Source organism: Cheilinus undulatus, linkage group 4, assembly GCF_018320785.1.
Source record: "Cheilinus undulatus linkage group 4, ASM1832078v1, whole genome shotgun sequence".
Taxonomy (NCBI): domain Eukaryota; kingdom Metazoa; phylum Chordata; class Actinopteri; order Labriformes; family Labridae; genus Cheilinus; species Cheilinus undulatus.
The window spans coordinates 26,389,241-26,409,797 of record NC_054868.1 but is presented as its reverse complement, the minus strand read 5'-3'; the positions used below and the strand labels follow the sequence as shown (position 1 = coordinate 26,409,797).

Here is a 20,557-nt window from a genome sequence, read left to right as displayed (position 1 = left end):
ATACCGAGGTTCATTTCAGGACAAGACTGAGTGAATTTCACTCAACTCCAGGTGCAAGAACCACAAGTGCTCGTCTCCACAAAATAAACACCATTCTGGGATCTGTGGGGGGACTGGGATTGAAGGAGTAGACTCTATGATCTTTTTAAAATTGTGATCTGATTTCTCTGGCTAGAATCAAACAAACCTTGTTGTAGTGTTGTGATTTCACAGCAGGGTGGACCAATAATGTCTGCTGTAACAAAGTAAACAATGCAACTGTACCCTAAAGTGATGCAACACTCTGATCAAACAATCCTTTCAGCGTGACTACATGATTCTGCAGCTGAAGACAGACTGTAATAGCTCTTTGCTGTCTGCAGCCACAGAAGTGGAATTTGATGGCTTTTATATCTGCCAGATGGTACCTCGACTTCTAGCAGCAGGTTGCTTTTTTTGCTGCCTTTGAATCATTTGTGGATGAAAAATGAAACAAAAAGGGAGACTGGCTGCATAAAATATCTTGTTTACATACCAAGTGTCACACAATGTCAAAGACAAGAGCTAATCACAGCTCAAACAAGTCAAGTCAAAATCTTTCCTTGAGACTGTGCTCACAAGATGACATAATGCTGGGTTTAACTCTTTTGTAAGACAAGTGTTCATGCCTTCACTCATAAAGAATGACACAATCACACTATTTCTAGAGATTAGAAGTGTGATACATTCCCACAGTCCTTGTACAAAAACTTTCTTATAGGAAGGAGACAATGCTGAGGGGACACAGGAGTTTGTTCATGTATTTGTATTTGTGTGTGGGTTTGTGGCAGCAGAAAGAGAAGCCGGCTGCACAGCCTGAGGCTGCTGCCTGACAATGTGGACTCACCTTGGTGTTAGCTTTGGTCTTGTTGTTGCTGCTGCTGTTGTTGTTGGGGCTGGAATTAGCATCTTCATGAACTCTGTCCAGAAGCCAAAGGAGGAATTCGAGGGCGTCATGCTGAGAGTTTCCCCGAAACTGAGAGCCATACTTGGCCACTATGCTCTGAAGGAGAGAGGAGACAACCTGATTAATCTGATACTTTGGCTGATCATTAAATACTGGCATCGTCCATAACAAGGCCACAATCACTGAGAACACAGAAGCTCATCACTTGGAAGTTAGACCTGTCTCAGCTCTGGGGCTCATTAGAGGGACGGGAAATGCTAGAATGTTGTTCAATCAAATTTGTAATCACTTGATGTTATCAAGGAACATCTCCCAGACATCATTTGACAGCAATTTCATCATTAAATCACACTTTAAACCAAAAAGGTGGATTTGTTTCTGATAAATTCAGATCTTTCCTGGGGAAAATCTGGACCCTTGCACTAGTCTTTAGCTTTCAGAGCTAAAACATACTGTATGATTGAGTTTCATCACTGATACAAATTACAGGCTTTGATGTTCATGGTATATGAACATTTAATTCTATATCTAGATATTTATCTATAAAAATCATCTAATTACTAATTTTAAAAAAGCAAAGTGGAAACTAAGGGTTTCTACCTCTCTGCCAAAGACCTGAAACTGGTAGTTTGGTGTTGACTTTACATGATGGCAAGTAGCATGTAGCTACAGAAAGATTCTACATCACATCTCAAAACAGCTGTTGCATTTCACTTTATTATAAAGTTGTGGCAAACCTGAACAATCTGGTTGGAGATTCATATTTTCACGTTGTCAATGTTGAAGGATCATATTTTGCTTTACAACTCCTCAGTAGTTACTCAGTCCTCAGTACTTAAAGTAAACCTAAATATGATTTACATTTACTTGAATAATTTTTAACTAAAGTAACTGTACTTTTACTTGAATTCAACCATCTTGTATTCTTTCCCCTTCTGGTTGCCCACAGTCCAGTCTTGATTGGCCGACAGCAAATTATATAAATAAAATCAAATATGGCCTAAATAAGACCATAAAGCTTGTTCTTGACTTAGTTTCAATACTAAACAGTGTTACTGTGTTAAAAATTGGGGTTGTATTCGCCCTGAATTGTCACGGTTTGGGGGTCATGGTTTGATGCATAGTCCCAGGACAAATACGTCCGAGCTATTAGAAATAAGAAAAGATAAGAAAAGAAAGGCGACAGTATTTACCCACTAATCTTGGTGGCAGTAATGCTGATATGTGTTTGCTAACTGTTATTTAACCACCAACAAAGAAGAGGGAGAAGTTAGTGAAACAAACACACGAAGAAGAACAGTTTGCTTCTGTAGATAGAGCTGCTGAGCAGCGAGACACGCCAGGTTTCTCTCCCTGTCCTTGTCTCTGCGCTGGTTTTAAAAAAGCCTACAAAAATAAAGCTGCTTGTACACTTTGAACGATACTTACAGACCTGTAAAAGTAGAGAACAGAGAATACAAGCGTGTAATTAAGCACACTGCTCTGGCTCTATTGCAACGTCCAATCTTGTGTTCTCATCAGTGAGTCTGTGGTCCTTACTGAACATGAATCAGGATTTTGCACAAGTAACCACTGCACCGGTGTCACAGCACACTTCATAAATCATAAATAGGATACACTGCTCTAAAATGCCCGCATTTATGTTGGCATTTTTTGATGCATTTATTTTTGTTGTTTCAAATCAGGAGATATTAGGCTGTTAATTTCTCATATTTTCTATTTTCCTCTTTTTGTCTCATGTTTAATACATCAGAGGCTGAACCAACTATTACAGACAGTTCTTAATTATGCTAGATGCAACAACCTATTAACTGCACTAACGTTAGTTTAAAAAATAATGAAGATAAATAAAGGAAATCTAGAATTATCTGGGACTTTATGTTCCTTTTTTATTGATGGACCGAACCCGTACCGAACCATGACCCAAAAATCGAGGTAGGAACTGAACAGGGACTTCTGTGAATCATTACACACCTAGGTAACATATTAAGAAAAAAAAAAAAGATATCTCAATTCCTCATGCATATCTTGATTCAAAACACCCTGATGTATGAATGAATAAAGACCAAAGGAAAGGAAAGAGTCATTTTATAGATGCACTCCAAACAAAACACACTGTAAACTCGGTTTAACACCGTATCTCACAGAATAAGCCTCTTAAAGCTGTCTCCTACCGATCAGTCATGGTTTAAGACCCCACTGGTGTAGCAGTGCAGCACTTAATGACTGAGCTATTTTGCATCATCAGCAAAGAAGACTATACAAAAGTATGGATTTACGTATTATTTGAGAGGATCAATCATATTTGAAAAATCTGTTCAACAAACACATTCATTCTTTCATTTACTGGTTGTTCACCAGAAGAAAGCTGACACAAGGAAGATCCAAACCTGACAGGTGTTACTTGAGAGAAAAGCAGCCAGACTGTCTAATTGAATTACAAATAGAAAGGAGTGAGTTGATGAGTCAGACAGAGAAAAATAACACGAAAACTAATGACTGCATTACCACTTCACTGACTGGCTCCTTGTCTGCCTCTCTCTGTCTGTGTGTGTGACTGACAGAATCCAAGCTCTGCTCCACACCTCATTAAAAATCACCACATCATACCTACCGTGCCCTAGTATCTAAATATAAACACAGAGGACACTCACACACACTACCTGACACAGCCAGCCAGCTAATGAGCTTCATCACTACGAGGAAACACTGACAGGGGCTGGAGGAATGAGGGACAGATGAAGAGAGGGAGAAGAGGAGGAAATGTGGAGGAGGAGGAGTGATTTTATGTCTGCCTATCAAAAAGTGACACAGCAGTCACGGTCACTCAAAAGATTAAAAATGAGTACAAAAAAAGGATATTAATGGTCATATTGGTCATATTTTGTTTCCCAATGCAGATTCCAATCCCCAGACTTGAGCATGGCCAATACTGAGAACTTCAGAAATACTTGAGTGATGTAGTGGCGCCTGTTGTAGTGAGTATGCTTTTAATATATGCTCCATGTTTTTTAGCAGCCCATGCAGCAGAGGATAAATGGCGTATTCAAGTAGTATCGATATGAAACTATGATGAGTGAGAAAAGCTGACAGAAAGTATCACCACAAGCTTGATTCATGGCACTAGATATCTCAGAAAAACAGCAAAGCATGGCCTGCCCCACTCTGCCTCTGACTGTCTTACCCTGATATGAGTACCTAAACAAGCAACAAAGGCAATAACGAGTACTAGTCAATTAGAGGCAGAGGGGTTTCTTTATATATTAAAAAAACTCTTTGATGTCAAAGTGAAAACAGATTTCTACAAAGTAATGTCAGCTGAATACAACTATTTAAGGAAAAATAAGTGACTTTATAAATATTCACCTCCTTCATGTCAGTATTTAGTAGATGCACCTTTTGCTGCAATCACAGCACTGAGTCTGTGTGGATAGGTCTCAATCAGGTTGGTCACTACAATTTTACTCCATTCTTCTTTGCAAAACTGCTCAAGCTCTGTCAGGTTGCACAGGGATCGGGCACGAACAGCCCTTTTCAAATCCAGCCACAAATTCTCAATAGGAATGAGGTCTGGGCTTTGACTTGGCTTCTCCAGAACATTCACCTTGTTGTTTTTAAACTATTTCTGTATAGCTTTCGCTGTATGCTTCGGGTCATTGTCTTCATGGGAAATAAGTCTACTCCCAGGCCAAAGTTCTCCTACAGATGGGGTAAGATTGTCCTCCAAGATTCCCCTATAATTTACCCTCTTCCTTTACAAGTCTTCCAGAGCCGGCTGCTGAGAAGCATCCCCACAGCATGATGCTGCCACCACTGTGCTACACAGTGGGGATGGTGTGTTTGTGCTGATGTGCAGTGTTTGGTTTCCACCAAACATAGCATATTGTCTGATGGCCAAAAAGCACCATTTTGGTCTCATAAAGCCAAAGAACTTTCTTCTACTTGACCATGGAGTCTTCCACATGCCTTTTGGTGAACTCCAGTCCAGATTTAATCTGAGTTTTCTTCAACAGTGGCTTTCTCTTTGCCACTCTCTCATAAAGTTTTGACTAGTAACGAACCTGGGCAACAGCTGTTGTATGTAAAGTCTCTCCCATCTCAGCTGCTGAAGCTTGTAACTCCTTCAGGGTAGTCATAGGCATCCTGGTGACCTCTTTGACTACTCTCCTTGCACTGTCGCTTAGTTTGTTAGGATGGCCTGATCTCAACAGGTGTGCCATATTCCTTCTATTTCTTGATGATGGACTATGCTGAACTCCAGGGATTTGCAGTGCCTTGAATTGTTTTTTTGCATCGGTCCCCTGACTTGTACGTTTCACTAACTTTTTCTGAGTTGCTTGGCATGTTCTTTTGTCTTCATGGTGTAATGGTAGCCAGGAATACTAATTAACCAGTTACTGGACCTTCCAGATTCAGGTGTCTTTATACTACAATCACATGAGACACATTCACTACACTCAGGTGATCCCCGTTTGACTAACTGTGAGCCTACTAGCTCACGTTGGCTGGATGCAACTACTTATTTTATGTTACATATTTTTATGTAATTGGCATTACTTTGTAGAAATTTGTTTTCACTTTAAAATCAAAGAGGTTTTTTTTGTATTTTTTTGTCAGTAAAGCAACATTAAATTGACAATGATTGATTTATAAAACTAATAAAAGGGTAAAACATCCAAGTTCTGTAACAGAAACCTGGAAATTATTACATAAGACTACATTAAATGAAAATAAATGTATTTAAAACATTAAGAGTAAAACCAAGCCTTTTATGTATTTTTAATGTCTACAAACAGCACAATAATAAGCTGCTGATAGACAGGGAGTGATGTAGTGCACAAAGTGAGCATAGTTTCCTTTCCAAAGAAGCTTGTACTGTCAAACTGAATTCATTTCCCCTAATTAAACAACAAGTTTGCAAAGTGGTTTAGTGAGATAATCCTGGCAAAGTGCTTGAAATACTGAAAAAAAAAATTCTATTCAAGTGCAAACAAACTAAATTAGCTGCAGTCAGACCTGGGTTCTATTTAAAACTTCATAAATGTTATGCTAAGGGGAACCATTATTGTACATTCATACATTCTGCCTAAATAATATACAGCTGTAGATATAGGCAGAAATATGAGCTTATTGGCAGACATTCTCGGGGATGTTTTTATCGATAATTTGTTTTATGTCAATACTGAAATGAAGCCAGTAGTATCATCAATCCCTGTCTGAGCATGGTAACTTAGCTGTTGTCTCTCTCTATCAGACTCTTGTGTGCTCTTGTGTAAAAGCTGATGTCTTGGCATCTCTTTAATATCTGTTTACAGAGCTGTCTCCCAGAGCATCCCTGGTGAAAACTGGCACACAGCCTCAAAAGTCTTAAAAAGAGACAAATCTGTATTCCCAGGCATCAACCCCTTCTTAATTGAATCCTTGTAAACGTAGAAATAAAAGGCTGAAACAAGTTGAGGAGAAATTGCGTCTGAGACAAAGACAGGAATTAGTGGTTAGTTGAAATGTCAGACTGCTGTACAAACACTGTGCGGTGTTTAAATCTGACCTGAGCACGGCCGAAGTGTTTATTGAGAAAACATTCGAGAGTGAGTCAAGGAGAGGATCAAGGTGGGCGCCAGGGTCGACTTGAGGGAGCACTGAGCTTTTTTTAGAGCTATTGATCAGTCTGGACAGAGAGTCTCAACCCATACCTGATTGGCTCTGACCCGGTGTGGTGGATTAAGAGAGCGTTTCTCTTAATTCTATGGAGCTGTGAGACAGATTAGTTTCATTTATTGATTCAACTATCAGTACTTCATTGCACCAGAACATGGTGAAATTAGCTGGGTGGTCTGTTTTTTATCATTTGAGATAGTTACTTTTTAAAGTGAGCCGTTTCTTTGATAGTGTGCTTATTTGAAAGAATCTTTTATTGTATGTTCCAGATTTTTCAAATAACAGATTACTGTTGATACATCCGACCTCCTGTAATCATCAGCATGGAGCTTCACTCCTTCAAAATCTCAAATTGTGCTGGAAACACAAGGTCCCAGTGTTTTTTTCAAGGGCTTTAATTGGGTTCGGTTTCAGGTCATATTAACAAAGAAAACTTCAATTTTGGAGATAAAAGAAAAGTTTTATCCCCAACCAACTCAGGAGAAGAAGTTATGATTCATGTGACAACAAATGTCTCTTTTTTATTTTAGAAACAAAAAGATAAAGGACTACTTGCTTTTCTACAAACAAAGAAAGCAACAAACAAAGAGAACATCAAAGACAGATAAAAGACTGCCATAAATCTGCCCAGTCTCTACAGCAGGGGTCATGACCTCTAATGACGGATGCCTGTACTCTCCTGCTTCCACACCCTCATGTCTGTTTGCCCCCTCTGCCTCACCTCACACCATTAGCCTTCATCCATCCTCTTCCTCTGTAAACATTGACAGATCAGAGTGCGGGTAGGGTGGGAATTTATTTTAAACATACACCAGGCAAAATAACCCTCCTCTACCTAGCTATCTCTCCCTAAAAAGCCCATTTACAGCCACACACCTCATCGCTGTCCAGCCTGAAAAACAGGCCTGGATGGATTCTCCTGTGACGGAGAATGATGCTGACGAATTATGAGCCAGCATACACAACCAAAGAAAAACTGCACGCAGTCTTCATTTTAACACATTCTCCCCCCTAAAGCTGTGACTGTTTTGAGGATGGATAGAATCTGCTGTTATAGGCTGTTTCATATTTTAAATGCCTGGTGTTAAGACCTGATGTGAGGTAGTCATCACACCTACTCCACTACTGCACCCATAATGCTATGGTACTTCAGCAGTCTCACACAAAAGCTCTGAGTCCTCTCTCTACATTAGTTCTCTTATATAGGGTACACACTATAAGATGATCAGACAATTGTTGGCTTCATTCTCCTCATTGTCCTCTTCACTAAAACTGTACTTTACAATGTAAAACATTTTAAAGATGACACTCCGTGGGAAGGGTAGTCATTTCAAAAGGCTATCTTCTTCCCATGGAGTGTCATCCTTTAACATTTTTCAATTACAAGAGTGTAACTTCAGTGAAGAGGACAATTAGAAAGAAATAATGCAGATCAAGGTGAGTACATTCAAAAAGATGTGAAAAGATGCAGCTAGGTGACACTGCACAAAAATGACAGCCAACATGTGAAACTATTTTTAAAACCTCTCCAATCTGTAGAGTGTTTTTTGTAAAACATCCATATAGAGACTCTAATGTCAATTTCATAAAGTCAGCATGCCTAAACATGCAGCATTCCTTTTAAATCTGTCATTATTTGTTGTCATGTCTGATGTAAAGATTTCAAAATTTCTGGACCAAGGTTAAAAGTTGTTTTAGTACCAGTCTCAGGCCCATACCAGTACTGGTACTGGTATGTTTGTACTGGTCTATCAGTATTCATATCGGTATCAATACCAACAAGCAGGCCCCTGAACAGCCCAGTGAACAGGCTGATGTTATTTATCATTATTCAGTCAGGAACACTCTTGTCACACATTTTACAATTTTATCGGAAAATAGATAAACAGTTTTACGTGACGGAGAAGGCTCTGCTCAGAAAGATGCTCACTGGGTTACTCAAGCAGCATGCTTTGTCCTTCCAAGGAGCACATAGCTAGAAATCCCAGTATGTATAGATACATTTGTGACAATGCATACTGAATACAATAAAATTAGTCCAAAAGCAATTAATCCATTGAAGCATGCATCTCAATATGAGGCTGCAACAAGCTTTATGCTATAAAGGAGGAGGCTGGGGTGGAGGAGGTTAAGTTTTACCAGCTGCAGCAGCAGTGTGGTGCATCAGTATCAATGCAAGCAGGGATTAGTGAAGTTCACGTAGCATGGGTTCCCTCGGCATAGAGCCTATGGGATTTTTCATGGGGTTTTTGGATTATTGCTGAAAATAAGCTTCGTGTCCAATAAAAGTTTATGAAACTTACACATTTTGTTCATAAAGATTATCTTCACAAATTGATAGTATAAGCATCATATCTGGTTCGTTAATCCAACTGATGGAAGTAAAAAGCCAACATCATGCTATATTGAACTACAACACAGTCAACTGAATTTAACGTCATTACCCGCGGATACATGTGAACGGCAGCCTCAGTTGCCCCGCTTCAGATGATGACATGTAAGCTGCAGTTTGACCTGCAGTGATGAGACACACTCACAGAACGTGAGTCGCTCTATCCTCCTCTATCTGTCACTTGTTGTCCTTACTGAGAACTGTTCAGACCAGCACTCCACATAGTTTATTTATTTAACAGTATCCTCCCTGTTTTCTTTGAATGCTCAGTTAAGACCTAACAAATGGGTAAAGCAGTTAAGAAATGGTGCCACCACCACTGGTGTAGTTTGTGCCATTATGTACTCAAGCATATTCTGAGAGGTAAAGCCAAAGCTGCAATTTGCAAAACACAACAGGATGACTTTTCAATCCTGTTCGGTCTTGTGCAGTGTGTGATGGTGGCAGCTGTATGCACTGTAATGACGTTGCATGTCTTGGCACTTTATACTGGTGTATAGGCTACAGCAAACTTTTTAAATTTAAAAAATAAGAATTAAAAGTGCCACTTACACTATGGATTTCATGGTACCACATTTTTGTGCTAAGAAGTATATTCAACTGAATTTTAGGTTCCAAAGTTTCTTAGAAATTTGATGCAGTTTATCATCCTTTATGGCATAAGTAGCCAAATGGTTTAGTTCAGTTGGCCCACCCACATTGTTGACACTTTCAAAAAAAGGTTCAGACCATTTAAAGAGAACTGGGTTGACATTTTGGGAAGGGTCTATGGCCCAAGTGAAGGAGTTTAGGTATCTTTGAGTCTTGTTAAAGAGTGACGGTAGCATGGACCGTGAGACTAATGGGTGAATTGGTGCTGCATTAGCAGAACTGTAGATGTTGTTCTACCCTTGTGGTAAAGAGGCAAAACTCTCAGTCTACCAGACGATCTTCATTCCAGCCCTCACCTACTGTCTGGTCATGAGCTGTGAGTAGTGAGTGAAAGAATTAGACTGTGGGTTCAAGCAGCTGAAATGAGATTCCTCAGGAGGGTGGCAGGGCTCAACCTTACAGATAGGGTGAGAGGCTCAGACATCAGAACTGCTGCTCCTTTGCCTCAAAAGGAGCCAGTTGAGGTAAATCGATCATCTTATCAGGATGTCTCCTGGCCTCCTGGTCTTCCAGGCACGTCCAACTGGAAGGAGACCCTAGGGTCAACCCAGGACTCGCTGGAGGGGTTATATGTTTCAACTTAACAAAGAACTCTTTGGAATCCCCCAGGAAGAGCTGGAAAATGTTGCTGTGGAGCGGGATGTCTGGGTGGGCTTAGCCTGCTGCCACCACAACCTGGCCCAGATAAGTGGAAAAAAATGAATGGATGGATTGATGGATGGATGGGTTGACATTTTGAAACATGCTTAATTTTACAGAAGAAAAAAATTAAATATGTATTGTGGCTGCATTAACAAGAAGGGATGGTATTTAGGTTGAAAATAAAATGGTTATCCCTGCCCCCCATAACAAACCTTACCAGGAAGTCCTGGAGTAAGAAAAAAAGCACACACCAAAATGAGCCAATCCATTTCCATGAGCCATAAAAATGCTTCCAGGTAAAATACTGTGTGGCATTATCAAACACAATCAGTGTGGTCCTAGCAGAATGTAATTTCAATCAAATGCTTAGCAAAATTTCTCAGTTTTATATATATCAGCGTTTCTGCTAGACTTTTTTGTCCCCGGTCAAAATGACTAGCAGTTCTTAAGTATTCCGGCCATTTAGAACAACTATCGGACATTTGCTTTAACATTATTTTGCTGCATTAACAGCAGAAAAACACATAAATCTCTCTCTTATTTCCTTTGTGTAAATGGTTTAAAGTATCAAAATGAAAGCTGCGCGCTTTTCCTTACACACACAGTCAGTTACAAAATATATGCCCAGTTTAAACTCATAAACAACAACAGTTAGCTTCACATTAGCACCGTTAGCCTGTTAGCACTTCGGCTGCCATCATAACTTTGCAGCTTACAACAGCCAAATACCATCCTCCACCGACAACAACAAAGCATTCAAACACATAACAAAAGTGCTCCCTTAACTGGACACTGTGTTAGAACTCTACATTTCAATTGAAAAATGAGTCTTACCGCCAGCTGCTAATAACAGTCCTCATGATGATATAACTGTAACCTCTGCTAAAGCTGGAAATCCAACCATCCTGGTTTATTTGGACTAGTCCTGAAGGACAAAAGCTCCACAGCATAGTCCGGTCCAGTCCTCCTCTCATTAATGGCTTATCCAAGACTACTTCTGCTAATTAGCCAGGAAGAGCGACAGAGCCTTCATTATAAGCTCCAAGCGGTCCATGCCGTTCTGCACAATGTGATTCTGTGTTGACTACAATACAACTTTATCTGAGGATTGGTCATAGGTGGTTTATTGAAGTCCACTACAACCCTGCCTGGCGTAGGCCTCTCTCTCTGCTTCTCCATCGGTGTTTAAGACGCTCAGCTATACAGTTCCCTTTGTTTCAGCCTCTTCATTACTCGCAGCGATGACACAAAATCCCTCCATACCGCTGATGATATTAAGCCTTTGGTTAACAAGGAAAACCTCACTTTGATTAAAATTCTGCTTTACGAGAAAGCTCTGGTCAAACTTTCCCACTTTCCCTGCATAGTCCCCAGCAATACTGAGCATGCATAGAGAGATAGACTTGCTTTGACATCATCGTGCATACATAATTAGCCATGTGCTTGTCGTCTGAGGAGACAAACAAACCCAGCACCGCAGGACAGTGGGTGTAGTAAGATTAGGCAACTTTTAGTTTATATTAACGTATTCTTGCAACATATCTTCTAGGTTACACAAAATATAATATGCAAGTATTCAGTGTTTACTTATCTGGTCATTTGCATGTTTTCTACTGGACATTTTTACCGGTTATATTTTTATCTGCCGGACTTCTGCCCTTTTTACCGGCCAATGACCGGCAAATGCCAACTAATGGAAACTCAGACATATATATACTAGGGCTGTCAATAGATTAAAATTTTTAATCGTGATTAATCTCACAAATTCCATAGTTAACTCGCAATTAATCGCAAATTAATCACACTTTTTTGTCTGTTCTAAATGTACCTTACAGTACTATTTCTCAAGATTTAAATACCCTTATCAACACAAGTGGACAAAAATGCTTTCTTTATGCAAATGTTTGTTCATGTCAACAACCCCAAAAAAAGTCCAGAAAATTCTCTAGTCTGAGCTCAAAGATACTGAACGCTGCAAAAATATGCTGAGAGCATAACATGGTAAACTCAAGCCCAACAAGCCACAACAGATGGAGATACTGACCTTAATGTAACATTACTGAATAATACCACAATGTAGAGTCAAACTTTAGACTTCTAGAAGTTAACTCCTCTGTTCTCAGCAGCTGAAACCGAACAACAGATCTCATCATCACACATGGACATAAAGAAGCCAAGTCTCTGCTGAGAGCTCAGTAGTAAGGCACAGACACATCTAATGGTGTTTCACTGTTCTGATGTGAGTATGGTAGACACATCTGCCCTGCTCAAGAGAAAAAGCAAGTAATTACTTAAAAAACATCTGCTATTATTTATCATGTTTTTACTTTCAAACTAAAAAATGTAGTCCACATGTAAAATAAATGCTGACAGTAAGAAATGACTGTCATCAGTCCAGTAGATTTACTGGAATGATGTCAATAAACACACATGTGAAGCCTCTTTTCAAAACTCATGAACACACAAAGTCAAAGAAGTCTCAGTAGAGAACTTTTAAGGTGTACTAAGAGGACTTAACCATCTCTTCATTCTTCAGATCATAGAAGAGCTATGGATTTAATCTAAAACCATTTTTTTCTTCCTAAATAAAGGAGAACCACAGTCTAATAATGCTTTCAGCTTATATTATGATACTCTACAGAGCTCATTCACTAAGCTCTGCTCTCCTGTCACACACCAGCCTCTGCCGCTGTGTCTCCTCCTCCTCCTCATGATGCAGCTGTACATTCACCATGCATCAGACAATCTCCTATAGGGACTGCAGAGTCTTTGACAGTTTTGCAACATCTTGATTGACTGTTATTTAAATTTGGCAGTCCAGTCGATCGTTTCAGTAAGTTTCGTTTTTTTCCGAATACTTTCACTTTCAAGCAGGAGCTGCGTGGGGATGAGAGCGGACCTTCAGGAGACGTGATTGGACCAGTCAACAGTCAATAGCGCAGCTGTGGTGCTGGTTCATGGCAGATATAATAGCCTAAATAAATGAATAAATCATACTGGCCCAAAAGTGCGTCGGCACACCGGGAAATGCCCGGTATGCCAGATAGCGAGTCCATCCCTGCAGAGTTGTCTGAGTGTCTCCGTTGTAAACAAATCCAGCATGGCGAGGGGGGCAGCTCTCTGCATTAGCGGTGAGCATGGCTAGCAAGTGGTGCGGGCTATATAAGACTCTACCAACTTCCTGTAACTCTGTTCATGTCGACAGTAGGAGAAAATAACTTCAGTCATATCTGACATGATCTGAAAGCTGAACCTGCCATTCAGAAGTCTCTGCCCTTTATCCATTTCTGCTCGCTTGTACCGCATCACGACGGCACCACTTCCTGGTCTGGCAAACTATGGGATGGGTCGAGGGTCATACAGAACGCACATGCGTTAATCGTGCGGCAAAAAAATTAGCGGCGTTAAAAGTAATTTGAGTTAACGCAATACTAACGCATTAACTTTGACAGCCCTGATATATACATCTATTTTTTTGATCACTCCAGCATCAGAGGGGTACAAGTATAAGCTAATGATCAAAATTGTTTAAAATCATAAAGGAAAGTAAATGTTAAATAACTTAAATTACAATAATACCCCTGCTTTTGTTTCTCTTCTCTCTGTCATGTCAGAAGTATGCCTCAACTTTTCAGTCAAGCATCTCCTCCTCCCTCTATCCTTGTAAATCCAAGCTGATTTTGTCTGCTACTTCCTGTGTCATTGGGCAATACTGGTTTCACCTCAAGCTTAAATATTCTTTATCTTAAATCTAAAGCCTAAATCTTGGAATCAGACCTAAATTTCCTGGCTGAGAAGATGGAAAATCCTTCGATAAAGGCGTCAGCGAGTCAAGACTGAACAAAGCCTGTGTGTCTGCTTAAGTTCCTCGTGCGGGATTTACAGGCGATCAGTTAGAAATAAGAAGGGATGAGATGCGATGGGAATAATCGCCTCTGAATGGTTTACAGCCCAGGAAAGGGTTCCCTGTGCTCTGCTCAAACTGAGAAATTGTTACTTTTAGCTGAGCTGTAAATATACAAAACTGTTTGCAGTGGTGGGCTCCATCATGCTATCATGAGCTTATCTGCCATTCCACGTGCTTCCTTGAAGGAGGAAAAAGTCACGCTAGACTGTCTTCATGATTCTGTGATCGCAGCATACCACCTCATAGTTGTTAAGATTGATTTATTCCCAGAGCTTCCTTAACCTTGTCATCTAGCCTCGGTAGATAAATCACGGTATAATGAACCTGATGGAAATGGTCTCGTATTGTACTGCTTACACAGACATGCTCCTTCTTGTGTTTCTTTATTGCCTTTTGTCACAGCGGTGTAGGTATGTATAATGGAGTGCTGCTCATTGAGTTGTGTGAACATATGCTGCTTCCAAACAGCACATTGTGTCTCTGTAACCCTGCTTGTAAGTGGTCCAGTTTGTTTTGTTTTAAGTGTGAGGTGCAGCATGTGAAAAAACAGTATTTCAGTATCAGTACACTATCATTTATTTTTCAGAGAGGTTGTTTGAGGTACATGTCATTTGTGAGTGTATTTGCCACAGGAGATATCAGTCATCATGGCCCTTTTTTGATGACCTGGTAGAAGTGCCTGCAAAGAAGCTGGAGTGTACATCTCCACTATACATCTGCTTCCTCAACCCACTTGCCAAACTCTCTTTCTACACCTTTTTCTAGCTTTTTTTCTCTTCCCATTTCTTTATCATACGTAATGTAGGGACCAGGGATATTTGTCTTGTATTGTCAGCTACAGTATAAGCTATGTGTTAGGATAGGTAGTATAAATGACCTGGAGCTTGTATGTATTGAGTCTCGATCTGTTGTAGGTGGCAATGATGTGATGGTAAGATAAAGACTGTCTACATGTTGGCATGGTGGGCAGTGAGAGCTAGCATGAGAGTGTTGGCTCTGGGACACTAGAGCTTACTGTTCAGCCCTCTGGGGGTGTCGTGAGTCAAACTGAACGAAACACTGATGAGAGGGGTTCCAACCTGACAACCCTGGTGAAATGCTGGATTTTTGTTGCCCATGATCTGAAACTGAAGTAAAGCGATACCACAATTCACAATAAAACTATCAGTCAAATTTAAGTCGAGTTGCTGCACTAAAGATCCAAACAGCGGATCAGCGTGCCGCAGATACTGTAGATAAATGCATGTGTCAAAAAAAAAAACAGAACTCTATGCAGGAAAATCAACTGTATGGGAGGATTTTAAGCTAGTCGTAGATTTAGCTAAAAATAAAGCCAAAACAAGGAGGACTAAAGACAGCTGAGAAACATAAGCATGAAGCAGCAGCTACAGAAACTGGGTTTGGGCCTTGCAGAAATTTACTTTTGGGGAGTGGGTAAATATGGCCAATTCTTAGATAAAGTGGAACTGTATTTAAAACAGAATCACATCACCCTTTATTATGATGTTATTTTTGAGTTAGATGAGTGAAGTTCTGACTTTTCTCCATTATTTTCAAGGTCTGCTCATGTGAAATCTGTTCCAGCAAGCAGGCTGCAATAACAGACACCTCAGATTTACTGTCAAGAGTCAATTTCTGGCTTGGACTCGGGTCAGGTTCAGACAGAAATGTGTGGCTCCAGTCCAACTAATGTGAAGACACAATGCTGAATCACAGTTTTTGTGTTTTTGCTGTTAAATGTTGGTTACTAGCCATATGTAGCAACAGGAGCAACAGGAGTCTAGCATAAACTCTGGACCTTAGGCCGGCCACACACTACAGGATTTTAAGCCCAATTTGGGGCAAGGTTTGCCTCCCCTGATGATGGTGGGGGCATATACCAACTGGAGCCTCATCCCAACCTTTTTTTGTCTGAGTAGTCTGCATGTGTGTGGTGTCAACACGATTAATTTACTGCTCCAAATCGTGTCGTAGCCTCCCAAACCCAGGATCGTAAATATCAAACATGGTTGTAGTGCCTCTGACGGAGTACCCACAACAACCAATGAGAGTGAGCACACTGGGTAGCGTCACCAGACGAATCATACGTACTTTCACCGCTCACAACCATAAACATAATGGTACCTTAATTCCAGCCAGGATTGCATCCTGAGTCTTTCCCTTGTTTTATTATTGTTGCTGCACCTGTAACGCATGCCAGGACAGCCTGTTGTGGAAAGACAGCAGGACGGTATCGACAGACATCCATATTTTTTTGTGTTTTTTTTCTGAAGTCATGTGATCACGCGAGGTCATAGGCAGGTCAGCAGGTGTGTGGTCTCCAGTGATCTTACAGTCTGGCTGAGTCCTCTAATGTGTGTGTTCAGAGGATTAAAGATGAAAAATCTTTGGAAATTGTCCTGAAGTGTGTGGACTCCCACGTCTTTAAAATCAGATTAAAAAATAGTCTAGTGTGTGGCTGGCCGTAGTTCACGTTTTTTACGCAATTTCTGACACAGACATTTCACATGGTTAAAAATTGTTCAATCTATAAAATACAACTGAAGTCAAAATCATCTGATTATGGTATCCTTGTGACAACATCTCTGCCACTGTCACAGGTGGCAGTAGACACCCAGTTCCCACTGCAGTAACAGCAAGCACTCAAGATGGCAGTGCCTACAAATCAGCCACAGGATTTGTCTTCAGAAGCCAGTGGGTCTTGTAGCTTCACCATGCCTTCTTGCTAGTTGCTCCTGCAACTATAGACAAGTACTTCTTACAACCTAACTTCAAAGTAAACCATTGAGCTTAGACATACTGCTACTAAACAGCATAGCAGTCTAGACCAGCTGTCTTTGCTGTGTCCTGAGAAAATCCGTGTTATTAACTTTTAACTGACCACTTACAGAACTGATTAGATATCTTACATTGTTGTTATTACAAATGCTTTCACGTGGGCTTATAGATGTTAACCTAAGTGTAAAGGAAAAATTATGAATACTGCTAGTGATTTTCTGTTATATGTGATTTCCATCATACGCAACAGAATTACTACAGGATTTCATTCAAGTAAATTCAATCTGAAAGTGGGAAGAAATATTCTCGCTGCAATTTGCTTAAACAGCTAAAAATCTACAAAAAAGTCCCCCATCTGTTCACTGACAAACTGCTGCCATCAACCTGAAATGAGAGGCTGTCCCAGCGAGCAAATTCAGCACAGAGTCCAGGTGGTGCTTATCCAAACTGCAACTGCAAAGTGCATGAGTGTGTGTGCTCTTCCGCAAACAGCATATACATCTTCAGCTCTGAGAGTGAGAATAAGATTGGTCCTTGACGGAGAGCAGAGACACGAAAAGACAAACAAACCATCAGTCTAGCTGTCCTGCCTGGCTGTCAAACACTGCCTGCTCACTCTGAACGAACAGGACTACTTAGAAACACCAGGCTTCGTCTTCTCCAGCTGAGCTCCACCGGCCTCACAGAGCTGCATCCTGTCAGGCGTAAAAAGATAAATCCAGGGCCGGAGCTCTTCATCCCTTAACTTCTAAAGTAGTGCCTGGGTTGTTAAAGCCTTTATGTCAGGAGTGAAACATGACAGAGGAAAAAGCTCACTCTGTCATGGAGTTAAACTGATGTGGACAACTCTTAAGTGAAACTAATAAACGGACAATTCATCCCTCCAGAGTTCATCAACATCAAACGTGATATGCACCAGTTATGACAGAGCTGACCTTCAAATGCATCACTTAATTTATGAGTGTAGCTGCATTTTGTATCACAATTCCTACCAATCCAATACATAGTGGTCCAATGTGATAAGTGCTGCATTTACAGGCTCTTTCTGTGCTAAAAATAGGAAATATGTGGTTTGAACCCACACACTAGGACACCAATTTTACACAGTTTAGTTACATCCCTGTAAAGAATCCTAAGGACCTGCGAGGGGAAAAAAGTGCAACTTAATCTGTACTTTTGCAAATACATGTAAACAATGTTCATCTAACTTAAATCAAACTAAACAGAATTCTCAAATTTGGAATAACATGACTAGATAATATGGTTGGGGTTCCTTTCCTGGGCTTTAACCTGAGATTTAAATAGCGTAAATGTGTTAAAGAGAGTGAGTAAGAAAACAAGTGGAAGGTGCTAGAGTGAAAACCACACCTTTTTAGACCACAGAGTGCTGTGAAAAAGTCATTTTTCCTCTGTCCTAATTTCTTACATTTTTGCATATTTGTCTTAAAAATAAATACAAAATGCAGTTTCAGATCTCAAAGAGCAACACATCATGCCGCCACCTTAAGAAACTAGGAATTCAAAAACAAATTAGAAACAATGTTGTTGACATCTATTAATCTGGAAAGGGTTACAAAGCCATATTAAAGGCTCTGGGATTCCAGCCAACTGTGGTGAGCGCCATTATCCACAAATGAAGAAAACTTGGCACAGTGCTGAACTTTCCAGTAGTGGCCTGCCTACCATAACTATTCAAAGAGTGCAACAACAACTCATCCAGAAGGTCACAAAAGAACCCAGAACAACCTCAAAAGACCTGCAGGCCTTACTTGACTCAGTTCAGGTCAGTGTTCATGACTCAAACATAAGAAAGACACTGGGCAAAAATGGCATCATTGGAGAGTTCCAAAACAGAAAACCAGTGCTGACCAAAAAGAACACAAAGGCTCATTTCGCATTTGCCAAAAACATCTTGATGATCCCCAAGATTTTTGGTAAAATATTCTGTGGACTGACAAGATAAACTTTTAGGAAGGTGCACGTCCCGTTACATCGAGAGTAAAAGTGATACAGCATTTCATTAAAGAACATCGCACCATCAGTCTCCAGTGGTGGTGGTAGTGTGACTGTCTGGGGCTGCTTTGCTGCTTGAGGACCCGGGCAACTTGTTGTAGTTGATGGAACCATGAATTCTTCTCTCAAACAGAAATTCCTGAAAAGTCCTGCCATCAGTTCGTGATCTCAAGCTCAAGCACACTTGGATTTTGCAGTGAGACGATGTTCCAGAACAGCAAGTCCACCTCTGAATGGCTTAAAAAAAAAACAAAAGGAAAGTTCTGGAGTGGCCTAGTCAAAGTCCAGACTTAAATCTGACTGAGCTGCTGTAGCATGGCCTCAAACAGTCTGTTCATGCTCCAAAACCCTCCATTGTGGCTGAATTTAAACAATTCTGCAAAGAATAGTGGGCCAAAATTCCTCCACAGTGAATGCAAAAGACTCATCGGCAGTTATTGCAAACGCTTGCTTGCAGTAGTTGCTGCCAACGGTGGCATCATTTAAAAACTGTTTTCTATTAACTTGGGTTAGCATTGTCTAACGTTAACATTTTTTTGATGATCTAAAACATTTATGGGGGAAATACAGTGCTTAACAAATGTATTAGACCACTTGTCATATTTGTCTCAGAGACCATCCAGCATCATGAAGTGCTTTAATGCGGACTCTTTCATTTTCAGTGAGCTCTCCACGTTTTACCATTTTGAACAGGAATGAGGAATTTCAAACTGAATTCACCTTTTTATACCCAAATTTGAGCCGGCTCACTGGGCTTCCCTGAGAAGTCAGAAATGAATCAAGCATAACATTCAACCACTAAAACTCATTTTTCTGTTCAGGAATGCAAGTATATAACTATAATTTGACATATTAATCACGAAATATTAATGTGCTTTACTATTTTTTCAGTTTTTTTGTAAATCAGTAAATTTGAAAATTCATGGATAACAATAATACTTATATTTTAGCATTAAAAATATCATTTGGGTTAAAGAGCTTCTACATATTGGTGTATTAACCATTGCAGAAACATAAAAAATGAATTTGGTAATTACCAATTCTGTTAATTTAGAGCAGCTGTGGCATAAACCTTACTTTGGTTAGGGTTAGGGTGGTCAAATAAATTTGTTAAGCACTGTATATGCAAAGAAATAAGAAATCAGATCAAATCACTGTATACAGGGAAAGGACGGTAGCCCAGTTAAAAGGAGCTTTAACTGTAGCCAACAGACAATGTGAGCCAGATATGGACCAACCTCAGACTACAGTATTTTGTCGTCAATCAAATTCAGAAACAAATGCTTAGGAAGATTTAAAAAAACAGAATGCCTGTATTGTTGACAATCATCTAATCTCTTCAAGCATCAAAGTATTACAGAAGGCCCAGCTGGGTAGATGACAGTTACCAGTATGGTTAAAATATGTAACTGAGTGAAACGTTCCATATCAAAACTCTTTGTTTAAGACAGCAGATTTATGAGTACATTTGCACTGTATTGGTTTTAAAAAAAAAAAAAAAAAAAAAGCAGAAAACTGAGAAAAGGTCTACTTTTATTCCGTCCCAAAAATGTACTAAAGTCAAACTTTTTAAGGATGTGCCCAAAATTGT

At 40.0% G+C, this 20,557-nt stretch overlaps 1 protein-coding gene across 1 annotated transcript in view; it reads right to left on the bottom strand.

Annotated features, from left to right (window-relative positions):
• usp43a (ubiquitin specific peptidase 43a) overlaps window positions 1-20,557 on the bottom strand; it is a 181,703-nt gene that overhangs the window by 151,861 nt on the left and 9,285 nt on the right. Inside the window, exon 2 of the mRNA XM_041784322.1 lies at window positions 866-1,021. Within this exon, the coding sequence (XP_041640256.1) occupies window positions 866-1,021 (156 nt within the window). The remainder of the gene's footprint in view (window positions 1-865; window positions 1,022-20,557) is intronic.